This window comes from Amblyomma americanum, chromosome 11, assembly GCF_052857255.1.
Source record: "Amblyomma americanum isolate KBUSLIRL-KWMA chromosome 11, ASM5285725v1, whole genome shotgun sequence".
NCBI lineage: Eukaryota > Metazoa > Arthropoda > Arachnida > Ixodida > Ixodidae > Amblyomma > Amblyomma americanum.
In genome coordinates this window covers 31,188,526-31,202,122 of record NC_135507.1, presented here as the reverse complement: position 1 = coordinate 31,202,122, position 13,597 = coordinate 31,188,526, and the positions used below count along the sequence as shown (strand labels likewise).

Here is a 13,597-nt window from a genome sequence, read left to right as displayed (position 1 = left end):
CACTGGGCTCCCACTGCTGCTGCGTGGCATTGTGTATGACTGGGATTGCAGGGTTGTGTTGGCAAAAGCTACTTCCAATTAGTGTTGCAGGGGAAACGTTCTTGGAAACAACAGGAACTGTTGTCTTCGATCATACTTTTGTACTAATCGCTCATTGTATACGGTGTAGTTGAGAGGTGCTCACTTGCATATTGGACGGGTCTCCTCACAGGAGACGCTCCCTACTCTGTGCACAAAACTGTGCAGCATTAAACCTATAGCGAAGGTATAATGACATTTAGGTTTATTTCCAGACACCAACACCGTATAAACTAGAATGTCTTTCTTTTTTTTCTGCTTAGCCTACTGCTTTAACGTCGGTTATCTATACAATAAAGGTGTATTAATTGAACTCAGTTGCTGGAACTTGTTCTTTTCTTTGTCCTCGCAGACTTGGAACCGCCATTTGTGGAAAGCTGTGCCGACCCACCCGAAGCGTTCGCCGACGACCAACTGTCCGCGTACGTCTCCTGGGAAGAGCCAGCGTTCTCGGACAACTCTGGGGCAGATGTGACGCTGTGGCAGAGTCACAGCCAAGGCCTGTTTCCGGTTGGCGAGACACTGGTCACGTACGTGGCGACCGACGGCTCTGGGAACAACGCCTCTTGCGTCATCAGGGTCGTCGTGAGAGGTGACCGCTCACACTTTTATGAAAATGGGCTTCGTATATCAAGGGGGCAGAACATGCGAAGAACCTATCTCCTTTGACTTGCTGCGTGGTTTGTCGCCTCACTGCTCAGTTCAGCTAGTGTGTGTTTTAATGTCATAACATAAGAAGCCGCACGGAGCCATGATGTATTGTGGTCATAAAATTCGCCCATTGGCTAGAGTGAAGTGACGTCACCCAACCGAAGCATTCCCATTTGCTGGAGGGAAGTGCAATCACCAGACCAGAATATTCCCACTGACTGGGGGAAGTGATGTCGCCAGACCGGAAATGACGTTATCACAGTAAATGCATCAACAGTCGGCAATGCTACCGAATTGCCAACACACAATGGAACTAGGTGTACCTGCGAATTTTTTCGTTCAATGCCTGGCCGAAGCCATGTTTATGAACGCTTATATGTACTCTGCACTTGGGCTCAAGGTCATGGGGTCAGTGCTGGCCGTGGCCAGAGGTGCACATGTACAGTCTTTGTCAAAAGTATGCAGCCCTAGGGGTCTGCTTCTGAGCCCTGCAGCGTGGCTCCTCTTGCATACTCGGGGACACTAATCGCATGAAAGCGAGAGTAACTTAAGTCCTCAACCACCCCAAGCTTAGAACTGTCAAATGTGCTTAAGAGCCCCATTAGACGGCTTGGCAGAAAACCCCTCGGGCTGCGTATTATTGCCAAAAACTGTACCTTGGGAACATTGCAAAACAGGAAGTGGCCAGACAGCACAGGGGAAAAATAACACATCAAAACAGCACACCGAAAAAACATAACATAAAAATACAGCGCAGCTACACAGCAGTACAGGACAGGACAGCGTAGTGTTGCGGGATGAGTGTTCGAGTGTGTATTAAAACGGTGTAGCAGAAAAAGAAAAAGTTGAAGATACACTTAACTGTCATTACCTGCGACAATGCGATAGCATATAGGCGAGGCCCATCGGCGGCGGAACGCTGTGCTCGCTGCACAACTCGAAACCCAGAGTCGCCTCCGTTCGACACTGCGTGTTCCGTATGCGGTCGCCTGTACGGTTCGAGTACCGCGGCATCTCCGACCAAAAACCGCATTACCGACAAGCGTAATCGCCGGCTAATTTTTTTGCACAACTAGACGCTGCGAACTGTCTGCGCCTACCTGGAAGTTATACCTGTCCGTCTGGGCGATTCGTGATGCCTGGACATTGAAGATTCCCGGGAATATAATAATATAGCTAGTTGGCGAGCGTATCGAAATCCAATTCGTGCTCTTGAGAGCAAGAGTGGATGGCTGCCCACAAGGTCGTGTGTGTACTGGTGGAACAGTGCTATGTAAATTTTGCTTTATTCGTATCGGTCTTGCTCATTCGCCGCGTGCTTTCACTATGCAGGGTGCTTCACCTAGTTCTTCACACGATTTTTAGAAATAGTATTTCTGAGTTAAAAGAGCGCTTTTTTTGGCATAGCATTGTCAGCTGGTGAAACGTACACCCTGTATACACAACGCAAAGGGGGTGGTGCCCGACCGGCTAAGCGCGTGTGCATGACTGTGCACTACGTCGCACTCACCAGAATTACTTGTCTCCTTTTTTTCGCTGCAATACACGCTCCGCTGTGCTGTTTTGCCGTAATACAGTGCTGTTTTTCTGTTGCCGTGCTGTTTACTCAGTGTGCTGTTTTGTCAAAATTCAACGCTGTCACTGTGCTGTTCTGCAGCCGTGCCCTCAGTGTGCTGTTCTTGCCCTCTATTACGACCTGTCTCGCAGTCCAAGTGTAGCCCTGGCACGTAAAAATTCAATGAATTTACAGCAAAAGCTGTAATGCGTTGCCCTCCTCGGCGGTTCACAGCCACAGCGTAACATTCAATGCCCGGCCACGTGACCTTGACGTTGCCCGTCACACGACCGGATGTTGACGGTTTTGTGACGGTCACGGATTCACAATTACCTCTCCATTCGTGTGTGATCGCGTGACCAGAAGGAGGAAGGTGAAAAATTTATTTAACACGAGCATTTAGGCCCCGTGAAAAGGCTGTCTTGCTCCACTAGGGCCCGTTGTTCATCGGTCGAGCCCGAATGAATCCAATCACTCCATAAAGGAGGGGGAGGGTAAAGGAAATAAGAAATGAAATAAGGAGAGGTAATGACACCATCACCAGGTACCTAACCGTGTGGTAGCTGTGGTTGTCGCTAAGTATGTAGGTCTTATAATTTACCGAAGCCCTTTAGGCATAAGAAAGAGACAGGTAGCAGCAAGGCGACAGTTTTCGCCGAGCTGAAACAGTTGGCAAAATTTTATGCTTCGTATATATGGCCTCAGACTCTCCTATCTAAGCATACGGGCCCTCTGCGCGGATTTGCAAACCTGGCAGTTTTGAGGGGCAGCTTAGTGTAGTGAACTTTACTTCATAACTCCATAATTGTCGGTCCATCAACCGCCAAATTCGTACTGCTAACAGCAGGAGCAGTCATCATCTATGCTATGACGATGCCGACATTTGCATATATTACATTTTTTTGGATTATTATTATTATTTTTTACCTATATGGCGGTCTAGAAACTAGGTTGACCATAACCCGTTTCGCAGGTTCAGATGACGTCACAAAGTAGCGTAACCTCTCTGGACCAGTCAGAGAACTTCTTACCACCTGACATCGACAGAACTTTGGTGTGACGACAACACTAGTGCAGTCACGTTAAAAAATGTTATCCTGGGAAACCTTTTTTTGCTTCTTTTCTTCGCGAGTGGCACATCAGGGTCCTTAGAAGGCAATACAAGTGCTGTTCGTACTTTTTGTGAGATGATAGTGAACACGACTCGCTCTAGTAACCGCGTTATCTAGTAAGACTATGTCATGTACGTTGCTTTTGGCAGTAAGTTTATGGCCGCCTAAACTCGATATATACGTAGAACTTAACCCTACGTTATTGGCTGGTCATTTTCCTGGTATGCTGTTCGCTTTCAGCAATTTACTTGCGCACTTGAGGCTCCCAGTAACGACACGAAAGCTAACCGTGAAGTCGTCACAAGCGGACAGTGTGCGTGTACAATCGCGAGTAAAAAATATTAGCACATATCACTGGCGATCAGAATTTGTATATCTCACCACGCGGCGCTGCGGTTTGCCGACCTGCCTATCGGGCCGTTTCCATATTTGCAGCATAGGGGTGGGGGGACGGCAGGAAGTAAGCTTTATGAAGTCTGCCATTGTCCGGGCGTCGAAGTGCCGACCCTACGTGACTGTGCATGCGGCATTTATTTTGGGTCGGTTATCATGAGCAAAGATGGCTCTTTTTTCATTACTGTTTTTTTATATCCATGATGGTTTGTCAAAAGGAACTCGCGGGAACAATAGATGATAGCGCTGCTTTTAGCCAGTATTACACAAGCTCGATAAACAAATAGAATTTATATTCCTGATGCAACTAATTCACACAAGTCGCTCTGTTCGGAAAGTGTAGTAACAATATGAACAGGGGCACTATCCCACCAATTCCGGAAAAAAAGTAAGGAGGATAGCCAGCTCGCTGTCGTGATGCGAGAGCAAACACGTCGTTGCACTAATGGCGTGCGTAGGCCCCGCCGACCCTCACAACGCTTTGAAGGCGCTCAGGGAAGGCGTCAGACAGGCTGCTTGCAAGGTTGGGAAGAGCCTGGAGCCTGCTTCATTCCTCTTGAACCGCCGCCCAAAGGATATCTGGCGATGGCTCGTGCAGCTGCCTTTTAGCTAGTCGCTTTTTCATTAGCCCCATATATTTTCAATTATACCCAAATCTGCTCCCTTGGGAGGCCATGGCAGCTCCTGAATGCAGAGCTGTTCAAGCAGTTGCCAAATGCAGCGCGGCTGAGGCTGCTCGCAAAAATAACTGCCAAACAAGCAAAAAAAAACAACTATCCTATTCTTCACCAGTTGCCTGCGGGAGCAAAGCTGCGCTAAAAAAAGAGAGAGGGCAGACAGAAAAATAAATTTTGCTGGGCCGTGACAGTCCGCTGAGCCCCCCTAATACTGCAGAATGGGAACGGCTCGGCACTCTCGTTATCAGCCTCTTCGTCACCCGCAGCGCCACGCGTTGTCATCCCGGCGCTCCGGTGTTCCGTCTAGAGCTGCGCACGGGCCGCAATTCTGAGCCCGCGCCCGGACCGGGCCCTACACTACCACAGGCGGCCCGGTCCGGCCAGACGCTAAAGAAGCCTGAGTTTGCCCGTCCCGGCCCGGCTCGGCCTTAGGCCGGGTTAAGGCCCGGCCCGGGCCCGGCCTGACCTGCAATGAAGCGACGCCGATACAAAAAGAAACAATATCAGGAAAATAAGTTTATTTAAACGACCTTATAATGTTAAACTCTTGCATTCCATATGACAAGATCGTGAATATGTACACATGTGGCGCGCGCACAGAATTGTTATTCCAAGTTATTGTGCAAAAACAACAAGTTGTCCATTGATGAAGGGTTAAGGCGAGTGCGGCGCTTCTGCATTATGAATCCGGCAGCGCTGAAGTTTCGTTCACTGCTTGAACTGGTGGCCGGAGTGGCTAATAGCCTCTTAGCAAGAAGAGCAAGTTTTGGTTACGTGGCTTCCTTGCTTTTCCAAAACTGCACTAGTTCAGATTCGGAGCACGGTGTCGATTTTGCGGCCAAATAATCGGTCAGCTCGTCTCGTTCAGCAGTCTGGTTGCTGGCTGCGTCGCTCCACTCGCTGAAGATGTCAATGCATGGCTTTTTTGTGGGAGGTTGTTCTTGCAGGGTGCACGAGTGCACGACGACATGCATACTTTCGCATAAGGTACGCAGTCGAGATCAAGGAGCCCGACCGGCCCGTCCGAGGCATAGAAAAGCTGGCCCAGGCCCGGCTCTCAAGCCCGAGTGAGAGAATCTCCAAATGGCCCGAGTCCGGCCCGCGGGTCGGGCCGGGTCCGGGCTTTCGGGCCGGTCCGAGCCCGTGCACAGCTCTGGTTCCGTCATGAGTGGTAATCTTTTTTACTCGCGACTGTACATTGCGTTTCCAGAACATCGATGCTCCCAGCCACCGCCGCCAGCGAACGGGGAGGCGGACTGCCAGAGGACCAGCTCTGGCGTCACGTGTGCCATTTCGTGCTGGGAAGGCTACGACCTCGAGCCTGACAGCCCCAGGGAATTCTCTTGCACCTTCGACGGTGGCTGGTCGCCATTTCGACCAGAGCCATTCCCTGACTGTTCTGGTAAGCCGTCTCGAGCGTGATTGCACCATAACTCCGCGAATAGAAATTAAATCATTTGCTTTTTGGTGCCAAGGTCGACACGCAATGGAAAAAAAAACAGGAAAACACTGCGCAGTACTGGCAAAGTTTTAAAACAATCGTGTTCAGTTTGTTTCGTTTTGCCCTGTTCTGAGCACTAAAAGAATTAGCTCTGCTGTGTAGGCCCGCAGTCTAATGTACACTGCCAGTGCTGCATGCTCTAAAGCATGCTCTAGTGTGTAGCGCCCTCTCTTGGGTGGCGCCGGGAACCCGGATAGCGCGCGCCACCCGGCGAAGAAAATAAAGACGGCACCTGGCCGTGGCTCTTGCAGCCACGGCTCACAGTTCTGTTCTGGTGTCGGTTTTTTTTTTCTAAAGCGAAATTTATTGCCCCAGGACATCAATGATGGGTGAAGGTGTGATGAATTATGTAGTAGTCATGTTCTAAGAAACAAATAGAGGGAAAAAAACGAATGAAAAAAGGCTAGCTGATTTGATGAAGTCCAGTAGAGAACGATGGTACGGTCCCTGCGTCCAGGCAATGTATGAAGCAGGGTTGCTTGGTGAAAGACCAGCTACCATCAGGTGCCGTATCCTTGTAGGCTTGAGAGCTGGGCAGTCCCACAGTAAGTGATGAATGTCGGCATCAATGTCCTCGTGTTTACATATTGGACACCCTGGCCGAGGAAACAATTCTCGGAGTTTCGCAGCAGCAGTCTTGTTACTTCGCTCCTGAGGCGTTAAGCCTACAACTGGCGACCAAGGACAAGCAGTGACCGATCCCGTAGCATCTACGGAACAGAACTCACGTCCGCAGGACGTCTCGTCACTGCAGGTTCGCCTCCCATCTTTCTGGCCCTAGAACCTGCAAGTTTGGTTCCACCAAATCGAGGCGCAATTTTGCCTTTCCCGCATCAGCTCGGAGACGACGCGCTACTACCATGTCGCCTCGAGCCTTCCCCCTGACGTTGCCAGCGAGCTCTCCGACGTTCTCTCCGCCCTCATGGGTGCTACACCATATCAGCACCGTAAAACCAAGGTGCTGGAGAGATTTATGCCGTCGGAACGCACCCGCCTCCAGCAGCTCCTTACCGAGGAAGACCTTGGCGACCGGCGCCCTACCCAGCTTCTGCGCCGGATGCGACAGCTTCTCGGGGAGCGCGAGCTCTTTTGAGTTTTCGTGCTCATATATACATAGCTTCTCCCGCGCATATATGCCGCTTCTTATTGGCGCACTGGACAGGTTGGAAAAAAGCGTATTGGAGATCAGTGGCAGAGTTGCGTCTACAGGGGACGCAAGGTGGGTGATTTTTACGATGATGATGACAACGATGGTGCTGCTCCTGGCAATGATGACGAAATAGTTTTCTATAAAAAGAACTTAAAGCAATCTGCCTGATTTCAAAGAAAACAGCGCTCGAAAGACAGGACCGAGAATAGGAGACACGCACGCATTCCTATTCCTCTCCTATTCTGCGTGTCTCCTATTCTCGGTCCTGTCTGTCGCACGCTGTTTTCGTCGAAACCATGTACCAAGTGACCCGGCAACTTTCCGTAATGCGGTAAATCTACCTTACCCAGGTGTTTGTTTCTTTTTTCGTAGAGTCTGTGCCTTCAACGTCGGCCGCGGTAAAGGCGAGACTACTCTACTCCGCGGTGGGGGTCTCGTGCGCGGATGAGCTCACGCGAAGGCAGCTGCGAGACCACCTCGAGATGAAGCTGGCAACTCAGGTAAGTCGGACTGTTTGGTTGCTTCTGTCTTTGCTTCTACCATAACCATGCTTCTGCCATGCTTCTACCGTGCTTCTACCATAACAGGCTACGCAAATGAACATGGACTTCCTTGTAAGCTTCATCCGCGACAACACGTGTTTTCTCCGCAGGCGGCGATGTGTCCCGAAGGTGTCAGCTGTGCTGTGCAGGACTTGCGCGTGGAGTGCCCTGAAGAGGGCACCACAGTGCGGGCTTCTTATCGGCGCAGGCGCTCGCAAGATACAGACATCGGCGTCTCTTTCCGCCTTACGGGTAAGACAGTTCTTTACCCTCAAGCCTCCAACTTGAGTTACTACCATGCCCGCAGCTTCTCGTGCCTGCTGTCGACTGCAGGCGCCACAGTTTAGACGAGTTAACGTGCCTCCCAGTTTTGTGACGATCTCGCGTTTTCTCGTTAAAAATCTCACGATGTCTCTGTCGTTGTTCCTGTCCCCCGAACTATTTAACGTCTTTTTCGCAGCTGGATCACACAACGGAACATCCTCGAAAGACCACCACCTCCTGTCGGCTATGAAGGCTCTTCTAGGGCGACTGAAGGACGCCGTACTTCACAAGGAGCTGGACTTTACGTTGGAGGAAGGCGGTCTCACTGCGACAGCGCTGGAAGATTCGGAGGAAAGCGTCCGTCTGAAGTGCTCGGCTGGTAGCGTTCCTCTGTCGTCGCAGTGCGGTAAGCTAACTCGAGATCCTCTCAGTCACTTAAGTACTTTTATTTTTTTTGTATTCCTCAAGAAATCAGTTTATCTGGCCATCACCAGTACAGCACTAGGGATTAAATGCTTGCATATATGCAAGGTGATTCAGTCATGATTCACGCTGAAAACAAATTTCATCAATGTGCGCGCGCATTGCCTTTTGTTCAATGCGTTAGCATTAGAACTCTCATTAACCCGAAAAGTAACTGGCGTTGGCGGCGTGCGAAGCCTGAGGGGGAGAGGAGGCAAAGGGGAGAGTGGAAAGAACGAAGGAGAGTGCCAAGAAGAGAGGAGGGAGAAGAGGGCAAGGAGAAGTGAAGAGAGTGAGCGGGCGAGTTGGTGAGAGGCGATGGATGGCGAGAGAGAAACCGCGGTCGCCAATCAGAGTCGAGTGGTGGGGAGTGTGCCGAAGGAGCGCGGCTGGGCACATTTTGTGATTCCTGGTTTAAATGGGGGGGGGGGGAGATACTGCGTGTAACACGCTGATTTATGGACTGGGTCACACCACCGCGAGGGAGAAACACTAATGCTAACGTATACTCTGCAGCACGAATCGCATTGATCGCCTGTGCCTTTTCTTTCCCCGGGACATTGCTTTTTCCTTTCCGCGACGGCACGTCACTGGCGACATTCGCCCACGTAGCCATTATAATCGCGGTTTTCTTAAAGCGAATGATTAACGAGGAAGAACGCTGATAAATTTTGTCGCAGATGATTTCTAGGTTCGTTCCTGTTCACAAACTGCAGGTGACTACCCCTTATATTAGAAGCATCCTATTGTAATGTCACAATGGGAGCGGCGTTCTGCTACTGAGCACGATGTCATGGGTTCGATTCCAGCTGCGGCGGCCAATTGTCAATGGCTTCGAAACGCAGAAGCGCTCCTCTACAAAGATCTTGTTTGACTTTGTGAAACTTCGCGAGGTAGAAATCAGGCAAGCCTTATCGCACTCATCTAAAGTCATACATATTGATCTTGTTGCAGTGAAATGCCCCATGGGAACGTATTATGACTCCCACAACAATACCCAGCCTAAATGCCGACCCTGTCCCAAGGGTACCTTTCAGCCAGAGGAAGGACAGACACTGTGCATCCACTGCCCGAACCGCGCCTCCACTCTTGCCACCAAGTCCAAGAGCGTCGAAAACTGCAAAGGTACGCCCCGAATGTACAACGGCTTCTGTACGTTGTCATAAGCATGCATGATTATGTACTGCCGCTGTCACAAAGTTACGGAAAGCGACCTTGTAAATTTAAACATTGATATCTTCGATATTTTTCATCTAGGGCACAATGCCTGTCTATTGTATATTGTGAAACATAGAGAAAGGCAGCCCCTACAGACTTTTCGCATTCAACGATATGCATTTTTCATCTGCTGTCATCGTAATCAGAAGCCGTGCTGTCGAACTTTCATTTGCGCATCACCCTCCAAAGTCACTTGCTCCGCCTTGTCTTTTTTTTTGTCTTGGTGATGCCTTGCAATCATCCAGCCCAGCTGCAAATTCTGTTGAGCCACTTCTCCCGTTTTCCACAGAACAATGCTCGCCAGGAACGTACTCGGCGACCGGGCTGAAGCCGTGCAAGCACTGCCGCAAGGCGCAGTACCAGCCCGACTACGGAGCGGCAGGTTGTCTGCCGTGCCCCAGCGGTACGAGGTCCAAGCGCCGTGGCTCTGTCAGCGAGGAAGAGTGCAAAGGTATAGGGGACTGTGTTTCGCGCCTGTGTTTGTGCAGGATTCCGTCGCGTAGTAGCGTATTTGCAGAACATACGGCGGTTAAATGCATGCCTGGTCACGCTGTTTCATAGTACTGTGCATACCTTGCGCGATGTACAGCGCTATTACGCAGTGATGCTATGCTGGACAGCAATCCCGATCCGACATATGAGCGCTGGGAGGCAACCCTTCATTAGCCACAGTCTCCTTGACATGAAATCGCTGGTTGAGAGGGGCCGGGCTATGATGGCGACCAATGGGTTCTCCTACTGAACCCACCCAGTATTTATGCTCTTAATAAATGTTTTTCCTCCTCCTCCTCCTATGCTACAACTCCCGCCACATGTGCACGGCTACTAAGACAAGCATTTGCGACGAGTGCTGTCTACGAGACGAAGCGTATAGTTTCGGACAAAGTCTACGTCTAACATTCAGTCTGCGTTTAAATAATTGTGCTCTCTGTGTCCAATGTTTCATCTTGACGTTCTGCATACATCTTATTAATAAAGACAGACAGCGCGAACAGACATAGACAAACGACGCTGTTTCGAATTACCACGAATTGCTACCTACTCGCCCAAAATGTCAGTTTTGCTACAAAATAAATCTGCTGTGCCACTCGAAAAGACCTGCAGGTGCTATATGATGACAAACTGGGATGATGGAACAAATTTCGGCCATTGTTTCTTCTTTTTGTTTCAATTACAACATTTTTTTCACACTCCGGCGGCATTCCACAGCAACTTCAAAAACTATAGACGATCAATATCATTCATGCGGCAGAGTATGCGTTAGCATTAGTGCTTCCTCCGGACAGTGCAGCCACTGCCGCTGACGGGTTCAGCGCGGGCGGCGTGTTCCAGTCCGTCAATCACCAGGTGATACGCCGTACGCTCTCTGCACTCCCGCCGCCTCCTACCTTCTCTCCATCTTCCCTCTCCCACTTTTCCTCTCTCCTCTCTACTCCGAAAGCGCTGAGAGGTATTTCGCCCTCTCCACTTCGCCACCCATCCTCTCTTCATGCTGCCTCTCACTCCCCCTCTACTCTGACAGCCACCTTTCCGACGGACGGACAGACGAACGGACGGACGGACAGATTTCTTGCAAAGTGGGGGTTCTAATGCTAACGCATTGAAACGCTTTGAGAAGCCACCTGAGCGCTCTAGCATGGCAATTCTGGGCATCGCTGAACGCACAGTATAGTATAGACGGGAGAGTACACGGCACCCGCCCACAATTTAAGCCCTAGCTTGTGAGCAGGTTCTCCTTAACAGCGTGTGCGTTCCACGTCGTCACAGCTCTTTGTTCCCCTGGTTTCGTGTCCAAGTCCGGCGTCGTGCCGTGCTTCAAGTGTCCGAACGGATATTACCAGCCTAGGGAGGGACAGAGGGCGTGCCGGAGGTGTCCTGCCGACGACGGGGCGGGGACCCAAGCCCAGCTAACCGGACACTGCAACGGTCAGTCGCCGAACACTTATCACACGCGGCGCTCAAGTACAGAATGCAGTGTCTACACACGCCACCTCCGATTAGTTTAGCGACCTTGTAGAAAGCAATCGTTTAGTACAGCTGTGTAAGAATCAGGAACTGAAATTTTCGCGGCAGCAGTGGCTTCAACACACGAGAACAAAACTGGTTCATGTTCCTTCATGAGGCAAGCTTGTTGGCGCGATATTACTTGCACAACTGTCATAAACACAGGAACTATAAATCCAGGTTCGGAGCATTTTCCTTCCTTAGTGCGGCCGAATTAAGAGAGGCACGTCGCAGTTCTCCCTTTGTTCGATGCGGGAAACTGCCCATTTTATAGCCGGTAAACTCGCAATGAAGCGAACCAATTCGTTCTTACAGTTTGCGTCCCGCGCCGCCGTGACTGCGCGCCGTGATTGGCGGAAAGCATGCGGTGAAACCTGCAACTTATTTCTATGTTTTTTTTATTACTTTGCGTGTATTCGTGCATGAGATCGTGCGACAAAGTGGTAGATTTTGTAACCTCTTCCGATGAAATTTCTATCAATACCCTACTATGCAAACTGCGCCAAACGCGTTTACACATTCTCGTTTCACTTTGGAGACTAGTGGTCAGGAAAGAGCGGTGGGTGTAGATCCTTAACTTCATATTTGATAATGTAATGAATGGGTTGGTGGAGTGTTTGATAATAAAAACATGGAATTGAAAGACGTTAAGTTCAAGCAAAAATCTTTAACGCCCTCAGAATGTTATCGCAATTTTGTCTAGAGGTGCCAAATATTGCTTATTGCCAGTATATTCTACGAGTTTGCGCATACCTGACGTCGACATTGTTATTTCTGCGTTTCAGAGTCTGTTCTGTCTGGCGAGAAAATTGACTTGCGGGACACCGTGGAAGTGAATCCATGCTTCTCGCAGCCCTGCTCCAACGGAGGGACGTGCATCGTAGTACCTTCTGGCTTCCTGTGCGTGTGCCCTCGCCTATACTCAGGTGCTACTGTGTTCTGTGCTGTCATGTGGAAGCTTGACGCTTGAGTGAAAAGGGTAGGCGAGCTACATAACGTAACAACGAGGCTAGGCCGAGTTAATGTTGAGTCAGATTTACTGTAGGCTACCGTCTTGTAAACCTAGTGGCAGTGCTAAACGAAGGAATGCATAAATCATAGTGAATGTGCCGATCATCCTGAAAAAAATCAAGGAATGTCATTAATTTTGGAAACGTTTTATTAGGTTTAGATTTTGCGAAGTCGCAATATCAGCACCTAAATTATGGAATATTTTGTCAAGTAGACTTTTCTCGGTCAAAACCTTGCTCTCAAGAAGACAGGGTGAAGCATTGCAAGTGTCGCGCTCGTGTCGTGTCCTCAACGTCTATATTTATCTCGTTAGCTCCACTACAGAGTTTTGTCAAAGGCATAAAATAGGAAGAATTTTTTTAAAAATCTGTGCTGGTTTGGTTTGGAATTTACAGGGACGAGAGACTGAGCGTTACCAGCTATTGCCAGGAGTGTTGAACACTCTGGGAGTTTAAAAGAGGATTACTTAATTTAAAGAAAAAATTCACAGACTGTCTGTTCGTCGAGAGTAGATGTAAGCATGGAATACACTGCAGGAAAGGCGTACCGTATTCTAAGGCAGTTCATAGGTGCTGATAGGCACACATGAGTCTTGCGGAACGTCCCTCATCAGCCACGTTTCTTTCCTTAGCTGTTCTTCATGAGCGACAGCGCGCCTGCCTTTGCCGCTTTTTATATATGACGACCGGCGCTCGGCACGTGCCGAAGTAGAGGTGATGGTTCCAGCATGTGCTACACAACAGCGCTTGGTCTTCCGCCTCGGCCAGACGCCGCCGTCTCCGTCGACCGCCACGTCGAAGAACAACAAATTATAGCTGGTTAATGGCCGTGCTGATGGATGGCGCCTCGGGACCTATGTTCTAGGGTTCGCTCGCATTACGTGATGAAGGCAACTCACGCGGCGCCGCCGCCTCGCTTATCAAGTGCTACCAGGACTGCGCGTGCGCCTGTCGGGCTGCAGGGCAGAACTTAGGCCCCT

At 50.0% G+C, this 13,597-nt stretch overlaps 1 protein-coding gene across 2 annotated transcripts in view; it reads left to right on the top strand.

The window, feature by feature from the left end:
* Positions 1-13,597, top strand: part of LOC144111071 (sushi, von Willebrand factor type A, EGF and pentraxin domain-containing protein 1-like) — a 54,787-nt gene that overhangs the window by 10,284 nt on the left and 30,906 nt on the right. The window contains exons 9-17 of one of the 2 annotated variants that reach the window (XM_077644204.1): positions 431-670; positions 5,677-5,868; positions 7,490-7,617; positions 7,770-7,911; positions 8,120-8,329; positions 9,340-9,510; positions 9,893-10,054; positions 11,371-11,529; positions 12,393-12,533. In XM_077644204.1, the coding sequence (XP_077500330.1) occupies positions 431-670; positions 5,677-5,868; positions 7,490-7,617; positions 7,770-7,911; positions 8,120-8,329; positions 9,340-9,510; positions 9,893-10,054; positions 11,371-11,529; positions 12,393-12,533 (1,545 nt within the window). The remainder of the gene's footprint in view (positions 1-430; positions 671-5,676; positions 5,869-7,489; positions 7,618-7,769; positions 7,912-8,119; positions 8,330-9,339; positions 9,511-9,892; positions 10,055-11,370; positions 11,530-12,392; positions 12,534-13,597) is intronic. The other variant, XM_077644205.1, reaches the window with a different exon arrangement.